Raw genomic sequence first — 17,927 nt, forward strand, 5'->3', positions numbered from 1 at the left:
CTACCGTGCCCTGCCATGCCGGTCCCTGTGCTGCAAGCGAAAACCAACCCCCAGCCACAGTCCGGTGACTTTTCCCTTTGCAAATGCAGTGAGCTGTGGCTTTGCAGCAGAAAGTTAACGCGAGGAGTTTTTAGAGCTGTTTCTCATCAGGCTTTCCGAGGGGTGCACGGGCGATGCCCCCACGTCCCGGCCGCAGCCCCTCCGCGGCCCCTCCGCGCTGTCCCCCGCGGGCGTCGCGCGGCGTGGGAGGTCGCGGTGCGCTGCCCCGTCCCACCTGCTCAAGCAAGCGGAGCTGCTCGGAGACGGAGATTAAACCCCACGCTGGCTTGTTTTGAAGCTGGGAGGGGTGTGTGGTGAGGGCAGCCGCAGGGACCGGGGCTGGGACGTGGGGGGCTGACGGAGAAGGAAGGCGAGTAAAAGGCACGTCTGGAGAAAGACGGACGGCGAAAACAGCGTTGTCACGGCGGTAGCGTGGCCGAGCGGTCTAAGGCGCTGGATTAAGGCTCCAGTCTCTTCGGGGGCGTGGGTTCGAATCCCACCGCTGCCAGCGAGCTCTTTTTTCCCCCCTTGCGGTGCGCCGCTGCTGCAGCGCCGCCTGGCGGCCGCGGGAGCAGCCCGGGAGAGCATTGTGGGTAGGAGGAGGGCCGCGTCCCCACGTGCCGGCCGGAGTGACACCAACATGGCCGCTGCCTGAGCGCCGCCCGCCGCGCCGCGCACCGCCACCGGGGAGCCGGCGGCCCCGCTGCCCGCGCCGGCCCTCCGCCTCGTACGTGATTGCGGCTCTGCTTTTGCTGCTCGCGTGGGCGCCGGGGACCCTGCGGGGCGGCGGAGGGGCGGGAGCGGCTCCTGGGCTGAGGTGGGCTTTGCTTGTCCGGGGAGGGCGGTGGAGACCAGACTCTGGAGGGCACCGCAGCGGGTGCCGCGGGCGCGGGGCCTCAGCCGTTCGGGTGGGGCCGTGACAGGAACCGGTGCGGGTCGGGGCCCGTTGAAGGAAGCGGGTGGGGGGCCGGTCACAGGCTGCGGCCCCTCGGCTCCCCTCTCCGGCGGGCCGGGGTGTGCCGGCCGACCCTCCTGGTCAGCGCAACGGCGGCGCCGGCCGGCCCCGGGTCCTTCCCACAGGGCCGGCAGCTCTGCGCCTCCCGCCCTGAAAGGGGACAGCTCACACGACGGAAAATGCCTGCCCCTGCCCGAGCATCGGCTCTGCGGAGACTGTGGCAGCGCCTAGTCCCACTGAGGAACGAGGCTCCCGTGCTCTTCTTCTCCCCCGGCTGGGATTGCTTCATCCCCGCCTTATGTGCGGGTTTGGGGAGTTGGCCGTGGTCTCCCTCTTCGGGTCCCCCTTCCTTGCGCTCCCCCTGTGCTGTGTCAGGAGAAAGTAGGCTCGGAAGTTGCCAGAAATGAAGAGGCCGTTGTCAGCGGGGAGCGCTGGGGAGCCACTGCCTGCGTGGAAGATGGGGCTGGGCACCGCAACCTGCCACCATCCGGAGCTGCCCCTGTGAGAGTTACACACAGCAGCTCAATCCCTGTCCCCGGCAGAGCAGGCCTAGCCCTTCACTACATAAATGTTGACGTGTTAAAGAAGGGTTCATGCTTAATGTGTAATCTCTTAAATCCCACTTCATTTCTCCTCCAAAGAGAGGTCCTTGCGCACAGGAGCCTTTGAGTTCTCTGCCAGAACATGACTGTGCAAAGCTGCTTGCAGATGAGAAAAGCAAGGAGAAAATTAAGCAAATAATTGGGTCAAAAGTGTAATTATCATGAACATTTAGAAGGTGCTGCAGCTTTTTTTGCAGCTTCCATTTTACTGTATACCATGGGCCACACTGAGATAGAGGATGACTGCTCGGGCTGGACTCAGAGACCCTCTGCAGAAGGGGGTCAGGTGCCAAAGGAAATTATGGTAATGATTTGGGAGGTGACACGATTCCCACTTTGCTGGTTCACTAGCTATACTCTAAGGCACTGATGCAGGAGTTTCCTGGCCTTTCCTGTGCTATGTAATTATATGTGTTTCAGTGTTGGTACTTTGGGGGTCCATTATCACTGACAAATTCAGATATTGATGAAGTGTTGCATCATTTCTTGCAGGCCTGGCTAAAAGTCTGTGTGTGATATGATTTGCAATTTTCATTCCTACAGTTTTATTCAAGTCTTTGGTAATAAAAGTTAAAAGATAGCTGTAGCACCCAGCTGACCTTCTAAGCTCAAACTTGGAGTTGTTTGAATTCAGTTGCATGATCAGTGAATTTTGTAGCTCTTTAACCACGATATTTTTCTTCATTTGTTTTAAATTGATGATGTTATGGGCAGTTAATGAGCAGATTCATTGGTCCTAGCATTTATTCTCTTGCCCTCCTGCAGCTGCTCTAAAGTTTCATGATTCATACTAATAACCTGCACTGTTTTAATTTGCATCTTAAAAGAAAATCCCTTTTAAAAGAAAACAATTCTGCCAAAAGGAAATGTGAAACCACTGACCACTAGTGTCAGTTCCATTCTATGACTCTTGTGGTGTCAAATACATATATAGATGGATAACAAATGTAGAAATGAACACCACTGTATAGGTATACATATACATATATAGAGAGAGTAGGTGTAGGATTGCATCTTCATGCCTTCAGTGAAAGCTGCATTCTGATTCAGAAGGTTCGTTCAAGTTGCATGAGTGTTATAAATTGTGCTGGGACACACTGCCTCCTATTTATAGACCTGCCATTCTGACTCTCCAATAAAAGGAACTGTAGTCATGCTTTATCTTTAAATGAATAAGAAAAAAGCGTAATCTCTCTAATACAACATTTTCCTTGAGTACTGACAGCTGGATTCACAAAGAGATCTTTGTATCATTTCATGAACAGCATTAGGTGAGAGACCAGAGACCAAGTCCTTCAGGCTAAGTTTCTCTTTCCTTAGCCCAGGGAGTGGAATAGCATTTTCAGAAGGGAGAGAACATGATTCTCACTCGGGATGTCAAGAAGGGAAGAGTGGTTCCCAGTCCTCTTGGGAGGATGAGGAAGGAGGATTTGGACCCCAGTCTTCAACCTTCTGGGTGTTATTACATCTTCTCACACATATTCTGCTCCTCCCATCATCGTCTCTGCTCTGAATAAAAACTGCCGTTGCTCCATTTCATGCAGAGCTATCAGACTGAGCCCACTGTGTCAGGCCACCCAGGGGATGTGAACAGGGAAAGGAAAAATGGAACTGACAAACCTCATGTCTTTAAAAGAACATATTAATGCTTGTGTTTCTGGGAAGAACTGAGTGCCTGATTGCAGAAAATGCTCTGGTATCAATCAGGTATCACAGAGGGCTGGGCAGTAACAGCCCCAGCCTGTAGTTAGGATGCTGTCTTTTTAGCATGAAGGAGTTGTGTTTCTACAAAATTCTTTCTAATATGAAATATAATTAAGTGGCAACTTACAAAATTCATCTGTGTGGTGGAAAGAGCCAGTAAAGTGGGAAGTTCCAGTTCAGTACTGGGAGGGGCACCTTTTTAGTAATGGAGAACCTATAAGTGAAGATTATGGAATCACATATCTAGATGTAATGGCAAAAAAGTGTAAATAAACCAGGGGTGTTGCCTGAGTGGAAATTTGCTTGTGCAGGTGTTACTGAGAAGGGGTTCAGAAGAAACTCTGTAACAGTCAGTTCAGTATTGGGGAGCAATGTTCCTTTACGGGGTACTGGGTGCATGGGGGCTCATTCCTCATCACACACCCACCCCAAGGGATGGAGGAGCACTCCTTAGGTACCTGACAGAGAGTGAACCCCCTTCCACATGCAGTGCCAAGGGGTGTTCAACATGGTTTGGGTGGAGAAGAACATAGTCACTGTGTTTAGCATGTACTCCTTTTAGCTCATTATCATGCTTAGAGGTGTCAAATGGGTGGTAACTGTAATAATAATTTCATGGTTACTAAAGCAATTATCTTGCTTTGGGCACTGTGGCCTTGCTGAAGCTGTTTTGCAGTTGTTTGCTCAGTCCAGTGGTCTATAGCCAAGACATAACTGTTTTACAGCCTTAAGGCTCCCTTAAAGCTCCTCCCTTGGCTGCTTCTCAGGCTGATTTCAAAGGCCTCCTGCTCACAGGTGTCTGCACAATGGATTAATGAGTACTGGCACTTTAAAATACTTTTAACCCTCTGCTTGCAATTGTCCCATCATTCATCACTCAACTCAAAGTCCAAATTATGGTTATGTGAAGTATAGTATTGAACGTTGAGGGATGGTCTATGTGGGTTCTGTGAGGAAGAATCTGACATCAGTGGTGCTAATAACACTCATCCAGAATGCCCACCAGACTCTCTGAAAGGTTTCTTAGATAACTGTGTGTATATTAATGTGATGTTTTGAGAAGCCAGCATGTCTGTTGAAATACACTGAGCTGCTTAAGTCATGTGGTGGTTTGTGTATTTGAAAAAGAATACCACCATGGATGTAGCATGGATGCTGTCTTCCTTCTTCCACAGCATCTCTCTTGACAGCTTATTCTGGATGCTGGCTCTTTCTTTTTTTCTTTCTCTGTAGGGGATCCAGCAAAGAAGCAAACTGGCACTGAAGAGTAGATACATTGAGGGAGAGTTCCTAAACATAGATCTTATTTCTAATCATCTTTATTGTTAAAACTTTCTGTGGTCAGTTTGACAGAGATGGGGTTTTTAATGCCTATTTTGACCAGTACTGGCTGATTTAACAGTCTTATATGATCTGGACTGATTAACATTGTTGCAGTGGCATCCCAAATAATTTGTAAATCCTTTTTGTTTGATTTCAGCAGGAAAAAAAACTGTTGCTTTGCTGAGGGATCATTTTTTATTCAAAGGTCTGAACCAGGCATGACACTGACTCCAGCACTGGACTGAACATGACTCTGTTCTAGAGACTCTGTTCCAGTCCCCAGTTAATATCAAAGTCTTATTTTCTCTGGAGCTGGTGTTGTTATAAAGTAAAATCTATTCTTCTGATGATTTCAAAGAACTCCAGGAGAGGCTGAGGAAGGTATTTTGAAGCTCTCATTTAGCAGTACAGTCTAAAGAGTGTTAGGTCAGGAGAGAGGGCTGCAACATGTCAGGTAGATGAAATCAAGGTCAGCACATTCACAGATGGGAATATTGTCTGGTCCCAAGTGCAGGGTTTACACAGGCTTTTTTTCTTCTCCCAGCTCTTTTTATTCTCCATTATCTGCTTTCAAGGGATTTTTCTGAGCAGGGAAACTAGTGAACTGTCCTTAGTGACAGTGGTGACTGCAGTGGCAGCTTCAGAGCTCAGACATGCTGACTGAACTCTAGATGTTCTGGATGGAAAACCCACTGCTACCTGTGTGTTGTAGGTACACAGTTGTCCTACCTTACCTTCCATAGAGCACTGATTTAGTGCTGTCTTTCTTACATAACTACTGGCTTTTAGAAAAGTGATCAGAACATACCTATTTTTGAGAAGTTTACTTGTCTCTTAAATTAGGGACCTGATTGTGCAAACACATACATTCCTTCCAAAATCAGACTAAACAGATTACCACTGAAAGGAACAAGTTAACCTGAACAAATACTCTAGGCTACATGAGATATGTGGCACAGATATAATGACTCATCAACATTTCTGTTTTCTTTCAGATTGTGCCAAGGAATAAGCCAAGAAAAAGCCTTGTATCCTAGCATGGCAAATGAAGAAGATGATCCAATTATACAAGAGGTAAAAGTGCATTGCAGCAGCAGTGATTGTACATAAGGCACTTTTTTATTTGTTTATTATAGTTCCCAGTGTTCTAACATTGCTGAAACAAGGTATCACCAACATCAGTGGTTGTCTTACAAGCAATTGCTTACTGTGTGCAAGGAAATGTTGTGTGGGCCAGGTATAGGGCTTATGTTATCTGTTTTGCTAAAATAGTGGTATCCATGTTGGCAGATTAACCTCAGGTTTTTCACCCTTTGCAATCTTTCCTTGTCAAATGGGGAACTTGCTTATACCCCCATGGGTTTCCAGTGACTCTATTGTGTGTCTCTGAGAGCTGTGAGAAATTGGAATGACTTTGATGCATTGATATCTGAAATATGAAGCTAAAAGGTTTCATACCTTCTGCTAAAACAAGCAATTTTGTTCTGATTCTGGACTTAATTAAAGGAGTGCAGCGTCCCAAAGAGTAGCCACAGCGTCCTGTTCACTGTCTGAATTTACACATCAGAAGTACAAGGGCAGGCAGGCTCATAAGAAGGAGAAAAGCCATGAGAAAAGAAGTGGGAATTGTCAAGAGTATATCTGAAGGTGTCTAAAATGGCAGTTTCCATATACCATATTCATTAAACAACTGTGGATTTTTGTTGCTGGTGGCAAAAGACTAATATTGAATCAGCTTTGAGATGTGTCTCTTGTCTGGCCTAGAAAACATTTGTGGCAAAATACTAATAATGAAGTTAACTTTCAGTCCTACTGCCAGAGAGACAACTTCCTCCTCTTTCTGAAATTGTGATAACAGATTCACTTCAGCCCCTCAGAAAAAACAAAACCAAACAACCTTGCATTTCAGATTTGTTTGAAAAGTTTTCTTAGGGAGAAAAAACACAACTAGAGCCACTGTTTGCTGCCTCAGCATAATGGGGTTGGTTTGTTTGTTTGCTTTGAAAAGGCCAGCTGCAGAATTTCATGTCAAAATCAGCAGAGAGCAGACCTTTGACAAGAGAGTCACGAATGTGTTTTATGTTGCAGCTTGTAATGGAAAGCTAAAATTGACAGTGTTTGAACTCTAGGGATGGTACTTTTTTTCCCGAGATTCCATCAATTACAGCTGGCATCTGATGACAGTTGTGTGCTTTGCTTTTTAGATTGACGTGTTCCTGGCCAGAAGTCTGCTGGAGAAGCTGTATCTGTTTCAGGTATTTCAGTTAACTTTTATGCAGTAGTTTGTTTAAAATAAATTTAGATCACAGTAACTTTCTTTACTGCTTCAGCATACCAGGATCTTGTTTATAGGCAACCCTGTTTGGGTCCTAATCAGTTGAAACACACACTATTAAATCATTGGCCAGAGAGAAGCGGTCATTTGTGGCACAGACTCGTCATTAAACCACTCCCTTTAACCACCCTAAGGGAGTGCTTTTACATGATGATGTCTTTTTATCATGGTTTGGATCAATTTGCAGTCTTTTCTGCCATCTTTACTAAGCAAATGCTTCTTTAGGACTGGCACTATTTAAGACATCAGTATTCATATGTTAGTGCAAGTCATCAGAAGAGCCCCCTTATGCTGCAGAGAGAAAAGTAACTAGTGATTGAAGTGGGAGTACAGGTCTATTTTCCATTCTGCCACTGAATTCCTCTAATCATTTTCTCCTTGTGAAATTCTCAATCTCAGGACTGAGAATTGATTAGTGATGAGGCCTGTGAATGTTCTGGAGAAATGGCAACACTGAGCAGGACTCTGCTATGGCTGGAAGATTTCCTTTGTATGCCACACTGTCCTCTTAGCATTCCCAGATGGTTCAGAAGAGAAGCCAGTGTGGCTAAACCTGGGGCTGGTGTTCTGACTGGCTGCAGTAAGCTAACACTAATGGTATAAACACACAAATATTTAACTTTTAGGTAATAACTCTCCAGAGAGACAATGCTGAGGGACGTGGTTTTTATTGCTTCTGACACTATCTTTCTCTGATGGACTAATGTGTGGCACCATTTTCCCATGTTAGTTTATTGTGGGGTGTGAGAGCAGGAAAGCATGTTGTGCAGTGGCAGAAGCAAGGGACTGAGGGGGAAAGAACAGGTTTTCTAAGTCATACTCCCAAATCCCCTGATGACTCACGAATCAGTCAAGTAGTTTCTTTTCCTGATGTCTTGTGTCCATCTGGTAAGTGAATCTACATGTGAGGGGACTGGGAAGATATTCTTTCAGTGGAGTTCTTCAATCTTTATGAAATGGATTTGTTTTCCAGTATCCCATTCGTCCAGCTTCCATGACATATGATGATGTTACACATTTATCAGCGAAGATAAAACCAAAGCAGCAAAAGGTTGGTCATCACTTAAGTCCCATCTGTAAAAGCTGGTTTATGTTGTACAGAATCTACTTAAAAGCACATTGTGCTATTAAGCTGTTCTGACTATGCAGCTATTTGCAGGACCAGATCTCTGTGCTTGGAGGTATGGAGGAGTCTTTCATTGTGTCTGTAGAGTTTAGAATAAGTAATTTATGAAGGGAGGAATTCAAGTCATGCTGGGAAAGCCACGCTTTCCATGTTAAATAGAGTCACTCAGGGAAACATAGTTACCAATCTTAATTCAGTCTGTAAGTGTTGTGTTAATACAGCTTGATTTAAAAGGTCTTTACAATATGCAGAAAAGGAGTGAGCTTTGGAGGCAATCACTGCCTTTCTGTGTCAGTGGGGTCTTGATTGCTCTCTTGCCTGGGAATTTTAAGCCATCCTTTTGAAATCAGTGGGATTGTGTAGGTAGTGAAAGTATAGCCAAAGCCAGAATGATTGCCCTTGACTGCAAATGCATCCCTAAACTGTGGCTGTGATTTTAAAAAGCCTTACTTTAAAAAAGGAGAAATAGGTATCAGTGATACTGGGGTTTTCTTGTTCCGGGGAATGATTTAAGGAGAGCGCTTGTGTGAACTTTGGAGTTAGGATGTGTGTTGTGTTCAGGAAGTCTTCCATTAAAATTAACAAACATTTTCCATTGCTTCTGAAGAGGACATAGTTACTTCACACTGCTTGGTACCCAAACTAGAAGGAAACATACCTTAAGTCTGAGAGATTCTGAATGAATCCTCAGTAGTGTGGAGCCTTGAAAGACATTGCTCATGCACTCGATAAGTAAACTAGACTGATCATGTAGTGGAAAGCATCCAACAAAGTGAAGGTGTGTTTCTAGACTACCTAAAGAGCTCTGGTTTCTCTGCTGCCTTTCATTTGCATGGCAGTTTGTATATCTCTATTGTTTAAATGTCCTAATCCTACAAAAACACCTATTTGCTCAGCTTTATGCAGGAGAGCTGCCCTGTGGATTTGAGTCACGTTGTTCGTGTATGTAAATTTGCTGTAAACCTGTGGAAATGTTACCAAGTGTGAGACTGAATTTTAAATGCCGTGTTGGGAGTTCTGCCATGGTAATTAGCTGTCTTTCCTTTTGTATTATTTAGGTTGAACTTGAAATGGCCATTGATACTTTGAATCCAAACTACTGTCGCAGCAAGGGAGAACAGATTGCTCTCAATGTCGATGGCACGTGTACAGATGAAACAAGTACCTATTCCTCGTAGGTGCCCTTTTTGCCTTCATTTCATTGTTGTGAGCTTAGATATATTTGTGTCCACTAGGCCTTCAGGGAAAGGTGAGATCAAATGGCTGTATGGTCTCAGGGGTTGCTCTGAGTATGTTATTTAGCAGGTATTCTTGTAAGCTACCTACATGTTCTGGTGTGCTTCATGAATTCTGAATTTCAGAAAGATGACTGTATGTGTTGGTGTTGATATTCCATTTTGAGAATTGGTGATTTCAGACCTATATCATCTGTATGCCACATTGCCAGTGGAACACAATCTCACAGCATTCATCTCTCTGCAGGAAGCTGATGGACAAGCAAACTTTCTGCTCATCCCAAGCTGCGAGTAACGTTTCCCGCTATGCAGCTGCTGTTTATAAAAAAGGTATTCTTCTTTTGCTTACTTCCCACATCAGTGAAACACACTCATTCCAGGGTTAAAATAAGACCTGTTTCTTCTTTTTTTCAGCCTAGGTTTTAATTGACTGATGGATCTTGAAATAAGGGAAAATTATTTGATATCAATGTCTGCAGAGTCCCTGAGAAGGTCTAGCAAAACTGTAAATGTTACGTAAGAACACTCTGGGCTTGTAGATGCCTCCAGGATTTTAATAGTTCATGAGGCCCTGGAATGAGACGTGTTGGTAGCATAAATTGTCATTATTGTCATTATTTGTCATTATTATTTGTATTACTAGCTCCATCTAATTAGATCTGTTTCATTTTCCAAGTCAACGTTTTTTGCCGCTCTCTGGTCTCCTAATGTCATCACAGGGTTTTGATCTGATGATCAAAAATATGATGAAAATATGTAGATTGTTTTCAGTGATGACTATTTTACTAGAGGTCTCCTGTTCTGTAGGTCAGGTCTGAGCCAGAATGTGGCTCGCTACAAGATCTATTTTCAACACAAAGAGGGAAGTTAGAGAGATAAGTCTTGGTCTTTCATACGTCTCTGAAATCCTGAGCACTGGATTGATTTTTCACTTCAATTTCTTGTTTTACTGTATTAAATATTTATGTTCAATTGAAGCTGTGCTTTTACAGAGATAGAGAGATAATGAAAAGTGCTGTCCTTGTGCAGTAGGTAAACGAATTTTAACCAACATTAATTCTCTTTTTCAGGTGAACTTCACTTGACTCCACTACATGGAATTCTTCAGCTGAGGCCAAGCTTCACCTACTTGGACAAGGCTGATGCAAAACACCGAGAAAGAGAAGCTGCTAATGAAGGTAAATGCTCCATGAATTGTGTTCTCTTTTTGGGAGGTGAGATACAAGCTCTCTCTATAATTTTATTGATAAGAGTCACTATATTTAAAAGATCTTTATTGTAGCAACTTACTGATCATAAAGCCATTTCTCAGATTGCTTTGCTGGTCTTATTTTCAGTGTAGCTGCATAAATGCTTTTGTGGGCACAGTGTGGGGGCTTGGCAGAGGGATGGGATGTGGTGGGCAGTGTCAAAAGGCAGCAGTAGGGAGTATGTCACCACTGCCACTGAAAAATTGCTCTGCAAAGCTCATGGGAGCAGGATCTCCTACCACAGAAGCAGTGTGGTATTGTCATACTCTGCATAGTTTGGCAAGTTTGGGATTGAACCCATGGTTATGGAGTTTCTTGCACAGCTTTCTTCCTGCATGAGCCCAAATCAGTTACAGATTGCTGTTGACTCTTACTACAGTGATGTGTTTATTCTGTTGTGTTTTTTGGCAGGTGGTGATTCATCCCAGGATGAAGCTGAAGATGATGTTAAGCAAATTACTGTATGTCCACATTTCCTTTCTATGATAGTTTAGGCAACAGTTCACAAGAAATCTTAATAATTCACAGCCAGATAAAGGGACAGGAAACTTCAGCTAGTCCTGGTGATCCTGGGCTTGGGAGGGGGGAAGCAAGATGGACTTGCCCTTGTCCTTGTTGGCAATGACAGCCAACGGTGATTCATTTGAGCTGCAGCCCCTAGTTTCTGTTACTTAGGTACCAATCAACTACTGCAGGTGGTTTGTTTCAAAGGTTTCCTGTCTGTATTTAATGATGCCCAAATGTTCTAGGTAAGATTCTCCCGCCCTGAGACTGAACAAGCTCGCCAACGCCGTGTTCAGTCCTATGAGTTCCTGCAGAAAAGACAAGCAGAAGAGCACTGGGTTCACCTGCATTATTATGGCTTGAAGGTAGGTGTGTGCTGGCTGCTGAGGAGGCTGCCTGGGCCTGAAGGCTCAGCCAAATGTAGAAGTACTTTTAAATCTGGGCCTGTGGGAGTCAGGGAATCGTCAAAAGATAGTGAAGAAAAGTAGGTCTGTAGATTTGAACAGACCCTACAGTGCTCTGCACCTCTTCCACTGGGTAATGCTTTGGGGTCTCCTTCACCCTCAGAGTAAGGATGGCAAACTCAGAAAATGCAGCAAAACAGAGTGTTGTTTTTCCACAATAATGATCTGATTGGAATTGGAAATATGTTTTATATATAGTCTCAATCAGGATAGAAATAGAGGTTTTCTCTTTAAGTAGGCAGTGGCTTAGAGGAACATTTACTACACAGTGCTGTAGCTACTACTTCTTATTAATTGAATTAACAGTTCAAAGCTGGCTTAATGATTACTTATTTTGTAGAGATTACTTATTTCATATGGAATTATGTTCCTTACCTGTATTGATGACAGCAGGTGATTGTCTTTCACTCAGCTCCAGAGGGAAACCTTGAGGGCGTCCCTGCTCAAGGGAGGAATTTCCAAACATATTCCAAGGAAGACTATGTAGGAATCCCCCTCAGAAAAGGGTCTGGGTTTTTATAGATTAAAGTGATTGACTGTCAGTCATCTGTTGCTGAATTTACATCTCAGCAGAGCTTAGCAGAAACATCTGGTGTCTAGCAACAATGTTATCTCAGAGACCTCTCTTTCACAGCCCACTAGCTCAGGTATTTTCTTACCTCTGCAGTTATTCTTGCAGTCAGGCTGATCTGTGACAGCTTTCACCACTAAAGACGGTGACTTCCCTCAGCTTATATCTTTTCACTACGCAGAGTGCCCTGCTACACTGGAAAAGGTTTAAAACTGAGAGCTGGACAAACATAAAAAGGGGAATCTGAGTACAGAAGTCATTCATGTCTTGGATTATGAGCTGGACTTTGTTAAAGGCTTGGAAAATCCAGTCAGCTGAGTGTCAGAAAAGCTGTTTGTCTGACCCACATGTGTATTTGTCAGGAGATTTCAAAGTCATAGCAACAGAAATGTTCCCACGTCATGCAGACATCGTTCAAGAAAGTGAAAGCAGAACATGAGTTAGTGAGGTGGAATGCTTGAATGGTGCAGTAATGACAGGGTGATGAGAGATTGGAATGAGGAATCCAGCTCTGGTGTTTTGTGTGTTTTCAGTGTGTGGTAGTGACTTTTGTTTCTTTCTGTGTATCCAGGACAGCCGTTCTGAACATGAGCGCCAGTATTTATTTAGTCAAGGTCACGGCCTTGCTGAAAACACAGAGTTAATTAAATCTCCCAGGTAATGGTTTGATGGTTTCCTACAGAAATTACAGTAGTTTGTTGGGATTGCTTTCAGAGTAATAAGCATGTATGTTCTTTAGAAGTCTGCTCTTTGATAATTCTGTCCGTGATAAAAATGGAATTGTTTAAAAAACCCATTAACAAACTAGCCTTCAGCTTACTCAGGTTGCTTTCTTTGTTTTCCTGTACTCCGAGGCTAAAACTAGTTGTTTTCGCTTGGGGTTGTAGCCTCTTGGACATTTTCACAACCCTGCAGTATTGGGACTGTGAATACTGTAAAAGGAAAGGTAAAACAAAAGCTCCTTCTCTTTAAACTTTAGCTGTGAAGCTGCTAGATTCTGTTGTTAGCAAATCCTATGAAACTTTCTTTTGTGATCTGAGACACATGCAACTACATGAAGTTTGGGTTTGTTTCTTGGTGACTGCAGCTATACAGGAATCTTCCCATGATGCAGTGAATACTAATGCTTTGTTTCAATCCTGTGTAACCATGGCCCAAGTAAAAGGAAAGTGCCAGACTCTGTTTAATGGTGTGTGTTTTTCTGTAACATTTAACATCTCAGTGGAACAGTACCAGGTGTTCTGAGAAATCTCCTGGATCCCATTCTTTCCTCGCAGCCACTGGCAATTCCATGGGTTGTTGCTGGCATGTTGCTGGCCTTCACATGTTGCAGTTCTGCTTGGCTGCAGGACTTCACGTGACTCCTCTTACTACAGTTCTGGAGCACCTGTGTTTAATGTGTTTACTGCTGCAGTTCCTCTGTTTGGACACCACTTCTGTACTGAAAAGCTGTTATTTGAACTTCTGTTTATTTAGTAACTTCTCTTTGGGCAGATGAGTGTCAGTAGCTTTTATTGGTACTGAGTTTGCAGAGGAAGATGGAGAGGAAAGAGGAGAGCTCTCTTTTCAGGCTAATGTTTGTTTTGTAGATTCACACCAGTAGGATTGCTCTAAGCAAGAAAGAACTGTACTTAGGCCTGGGAAGTCCCAAGACAAGCATTTTAAGGATGTGTTTTCTTTTCTTCTAGTGAATATTTAATGATGCTGATGCCTCCAAGTGTAGAGGAAGAGAAGTAAGTGTTTTTACAGAATGTTCAAAGTCCTTATTGGCTGGATGGTCTTTTTCATGAGCTGCAAATCTGCTTGTTTATCTGCAGTGACAAACCAGTGGCTCCAAGCAATGTGCTTTCTATGGCCCAGCTGAGAACTTTGCCCCTTGCTGACCAGATTAAGATCCTGATGAAGAATGGTTTGTAGCTTTTGTAATACTTTTGTGACTTGTAATTTCCTCAGATAAAATGCCTTTGCTAGTGGTACCAGTTCTGTCATCCCACCCCCTCTAATTCTGTAAAGAATCCAAATCCCAACCCTCTTCCTTAAGAAGACCTTGTGTGCAGAGCAGTAACAGCAGGTCTTGCTGCTGATCTCTATGTTTGCAGTCAACTTACTCTTAGAGTAATTACTATCATTCTGTTAGAATACATCTGTTTCAGCTGGTGTCTCCTGGACTGTGGGATCTGAGGATGAGTCATGAGTTGAAGGTTAATGCAACAAGCTGCACTTTGGCATTTTCTAGGAAGTTTTCAGTAATACACACTTCATGAGTGTCATCTAGGGATTTTATTTTGGCTCTTCAGAGTTACTGTCTGATGAGAGCAAATCCTGAGGACTTTGCCTCAGGAGCTTTGTGTCATGTCAGATATCTCTCTGTTTACAAATATTGCCAAAAGTACAGGTTTTGTTTTATTAATACATTAATTTGGGACCAGTTAAGTTAATCAACTTTGATGCAGCACTAGCAGATAGTTTGAAAACAGGTGATGACTGTAGTGCAGGGGTGCACTTAGAACTTACATTTGGAGCTTTTTCTAAGGATGAATCTTTGACCATGAAATACAGCATAAATCCTAGTGTCCTAGGTTTCTAAATCTGTGTCTATATCACATGCATTGAAGAAACCCTTTATCTGCTGTGTGTTTTGCCTCTCAGTGAAGGTCATGCCGTTTGCAAATCTGATGAGCTTGCTGGGCTCTGGGACCGACTCTACGGCAGTTCTCCGCTGCATACAGCAGGTGGCAATGCTGGTTCAGGGAAACTGGGTGGTGAAGAGGTATGGCTCGTCTTTGTTACTGGGGCTCGCTTTTCTGCTTTAGGGAGAGGACCAGAACAATGGATTTTATATACTCATCTTTCTTGTGTCCCAAAGTAGCCATATTCTTAACTCATAGTACTATAAAATCTTGCTTTAATGCTTGATGCTTTTTAGTCCAGTCAAATATTCAAAATGTAAAGAGTTGGTGGTAAAGAATAATACCTTAGTACCTAGCCCTGCTAAAATGAAGTCTGAGCAGTGATGTAATCTATATTTGCATTTGAGTTAAGTCGGGTTTTTGATGCTGTCTTCACTCATGTTCTTTTGTGAGAGGACTGTTCTGAATTCCTCCAGAGATTGGTGTCAAATACTAACACAGGAAATTAAACTTATGTCAGCTATAGTATCTCCTAGCTAAAATCAGTCAAAAGAAAGATCTTTGTGCTGTCAGTTTGCTGTTCATCAGTGGATGCTGCTTTTGTGAGCTGAAAGCTATCCTCTAGAAGCATTACCCACTTAATAAATCTTGTGAGGTACCGAGTGTTCCACATGAAACAGATTCTGTGTCCCCCTGTTTATTAGGACAAAGCATACCACTGGGAATTGAAATCTAAAGTGCAGTATGTTGGGTTTTTTTTTACCTGGGTGGAGCACTGTATGTGGAAAATTACAGTCTCTGGAATAGCTCTCTGTTAAGATGAATGGCACCAGCTATCAGTCCAAGTCTGTTAGCAGGATGTGTTTCAGCTGTTGTGATCCAGGCTTGTATTAGCAACGTGAATAGCTTTTACAGCAATCCCTGCTGACTCTCCAGCCATTCCAGAAGGAAGCTGAAAGCAAGTTAAAACACAGTATATATTAGCATTAGATTATTTTTGTGTTATAGCTGATTCTTTGCTACTACTCTGAGGAGGATGTGTGTATCTCTAGTAGCAGTGATGTGTGTGGAATGGTTGAGCACAATGCAGCACAATTCACACACCAGAGCTTTAAATGGAGAGGGGACTCATTTCTTTGGCCTGGGTAGGATCAAGACTGTGAGCCTGGGTTGCCTTGAGACTTTAGGGAGGTGCTAACAAATGTCATCCAGTTGCTCTTGCAAGGAGACAAGGGCACAGGGTAATGCTGGTTGCAGGGCTGTTTGATTTGACCAAGACATGTTGTAATAGTGTTATCTTAAGCTCTTGATTGCTGGGAAGGAAATAAAACCCCCTTATGCCCATACATCAGCATTTTGGCTAAGTGCTCCCTTCAAGGCTGCCTACCAGCTTAGCCTAAGCATTTCTTAGCCTTACTCTGGCCTTGTTTACACCAAGCCAAGGGAGGATAGACTTTGCAAGAACAAAGCAGTGCTTGTACCTGTGTTGCATGCATCTGTTAGCCACAAGGTTATCCTTTGCTGGTGTAAGCTTTTTTGCACTATTTAATTGAAGTGATGTAATTACACCAATATTAATTCCTTTAATGAAAACCATGCTTTGAATAAAGGTATAATTTAACTGCAGGACAGGGAGGACATGTTTGTTATGGTAATCTTCAATGCTATTTTTCTGGAGTACTTAGTAACTAATCTGTTTTCCTTTTTAATTAACAGTGATGTCCTCTACCCAAAAGATACTTCTAGTCCACATAGTGGAGTCCCTGCAGAGGTGCTCTGTAGAGGGAGAGACTTTGTTGTAAGTATAAAAGTTTTTAAGGGAAAACACAGGTGAAGTTTGCCCGAGAGGCCACAACATTGCAAGACTCTGCTGCTGTACTGCAGTCAGGTGTTTCCTCCAAAGAAAGTATTTGTACTTCGATCCTGAAGATGTTGTTACGAGTCTGTTGTGGGAGTGTTGGTGGAGATTGACATTGTGGCTGTCTCACAGGTTCAGATCATCTGTCATTAACAGTATTCATCCCTTTGTAATACATGCTGTAGAGCCACTATCACATAGCTCTCACAGTGCAGGGCTTACAGAAAAGCCAGGGCTGGATAATAAAGTGCTTGTTTCTCCAGATACATTTCCGTGGGCTCCGGACTGTTGAGGTCTCAGGAGGGCAGTGTGGGTAAGCCTTGTGCTCCCTGAGCATGCACTGTTGATCTTTAGAAAGGACTTTACTCCCCAGAGCTGCTAATCAGTGAAAGGACTTTGTTCCCAGGCACCTTTTGTGAGCAGCAGCTGCACTTGGAAGTCGAAATGAATGCAGGTCTTGTAAACACACACGTAACCACAGCAAAGAGGAACAACCTCTGCATTGTGTTTATTTTCCCCTGCCATGGAAAGAATTAAGTTCCTAAGTGGTTACCAAGTTCATATTCAGTTAATGGTTTGTGCCCATCAGAAAGAAGCTGATGATGGCATTGCTGTCCTTTTTTCAGTTAGACCTGACTGCTCCACTTGGTTGAAAAGTTTGTTCACGAGACTTAGCTCTGAGTAGGGCCGTGCTGTACAGAGCCTTTCAGAGCAATACAGTACTAGTGAAAGGTAAAACTGACAGTGATTGAAACTGACTTGAACAAGTGTCTTGATGTCTGTCCAAGACACTGCCATATGGAGACCTGGATTGAGGTGTGACCCAGTGACATAAGTCTCTAGGACACAGCCAGTTAGGTGACATGTCATGCACAAAGTTCTAGGCACTGGAAATAATTTTGCTCAGTTAAGTGGTGGTGTTTTACTGATTAAGATGTAGAGATAAATGATTTTCATTTGATTTATGTCAAATATGCCTTGCATGAGAAATGGATCTGTGTTGATCTTAAAGGCAAGTAGTTTGCTGATCAGCTCTACAACAGGAAAAAAGTTAAAATGATAGAAAGCATCGATATTTCTGGCTTTCAGACAAAGTGTCTGGTCATAAGGCTCAGAAATACTATGTAATGCTCTATTGCATCTGTGGAGAAAATGTGTTATAGCTTAAGAAGTGAACTCTATTTCCTTTTATATGTTTGTGTAAAGTAATTAATAGGGTTAAAAAAGTATTTCTAGCCAATAGTGTCTTTTAGTGCTTGCCCATTCAATGCTGTACTTTGGGAAGAAGAAGTGGTCTGTATCTTTTATGAAAGCTTCTGGTTCTCAGATTC

At 43.4% G+C, this 17,927-nt stretch overlaps 1 protein-coding gene and 1 non-coding gene across 6 annotated transcripts in view; both read left to right on the plus strand.

The window, feature by feature from the left end:
- Positions 1-465: 465 nt before the first annotated feature.
- Positions 466-547, plus strand: TRNAL-AAG (transfer RNA leucine (anticodon AAG)). Its single transcript has one exon. It is a non-coding gene; the product is annotated as a tRNA-Leu (tRNA).
- A 148-nt stretch (positions 548-695) lies between these two features.
- Positions 696-17,927, plus strand: part of POLR3E (RNA polymerase III subunit E) — a 30,091-nt gene continuing 12,859 nt past the window's right edge. The window contains exons 1-14 of one of the 5 annotated variants that reach the window (XM_061992270.1): positions 696-766; positions 5,619-5,697; positions 6,828-6,878; positions 7,932-8,009; positions 9,143-9,258; positions 9,567-9,649; positions 10,390-10,497; positions 10,981-11,030; positions 11,319-11,438; positions 12,680-12,765; positions 13,797-13,841; positions 13,926-14,017; positions 14,758-14,878; positions 16,455-16,536. In XM_061992270.1, the coding sequence (XP_061848254.1) occupies positions 5,662-5,697; positions 6,828-6,878; positions 7,932-8,009; positions 9,143-9,258; positions 9,567-9,649; positions 10,390-10,497; positions 10,981-11,030; positions 11,319-11,438; positions 12,680-12,765; positions 13,797-13,841; positions 13,926-14,017; positions 14,758-14,878; positions 16,455-16,536 (1,068 nt within the window). In that variant the 5' untranslated portion in view covers positions 696-766; positions 5,619-5,661. Of the gene's footprint in view, positions 767-835; positions 857-1,763; positions 1,901-5,618; positions 5,698-6,827; positions 6,879-7,931; positions 8,010-9,142; positions 9,259-9,566; positions 9,650-10,389; positions 10,498-10,980; positions 11,031-11,318; positions 11,439-12,679; positions 12,766-13,796; positions 13,842-13,925; positions 14,018-14,757; positions 14,879-16,454; positions 16,537-17,927 lie in introns of those variants that run through there. The other 4 variants (XM_061992271.1, XR_009818412.1, XM_061992272.1 and 1 more) reach the window with 4 other exon arrangements.

Source organism: Colius striatus, chromosome 3 (genome assembly GCF_028858725.1).
Source record: "Colius striatus isolate bColStr4 chromosome 3, bColStr4.1.hap1, whole genome shotgun sequence".
In the NCBI taxonomy this organism is placed as follows: Eukaryota; Metazoa; Chordata; class Aves; order Coliiformes; family Coliidae; genus Colius; species Colius striatus.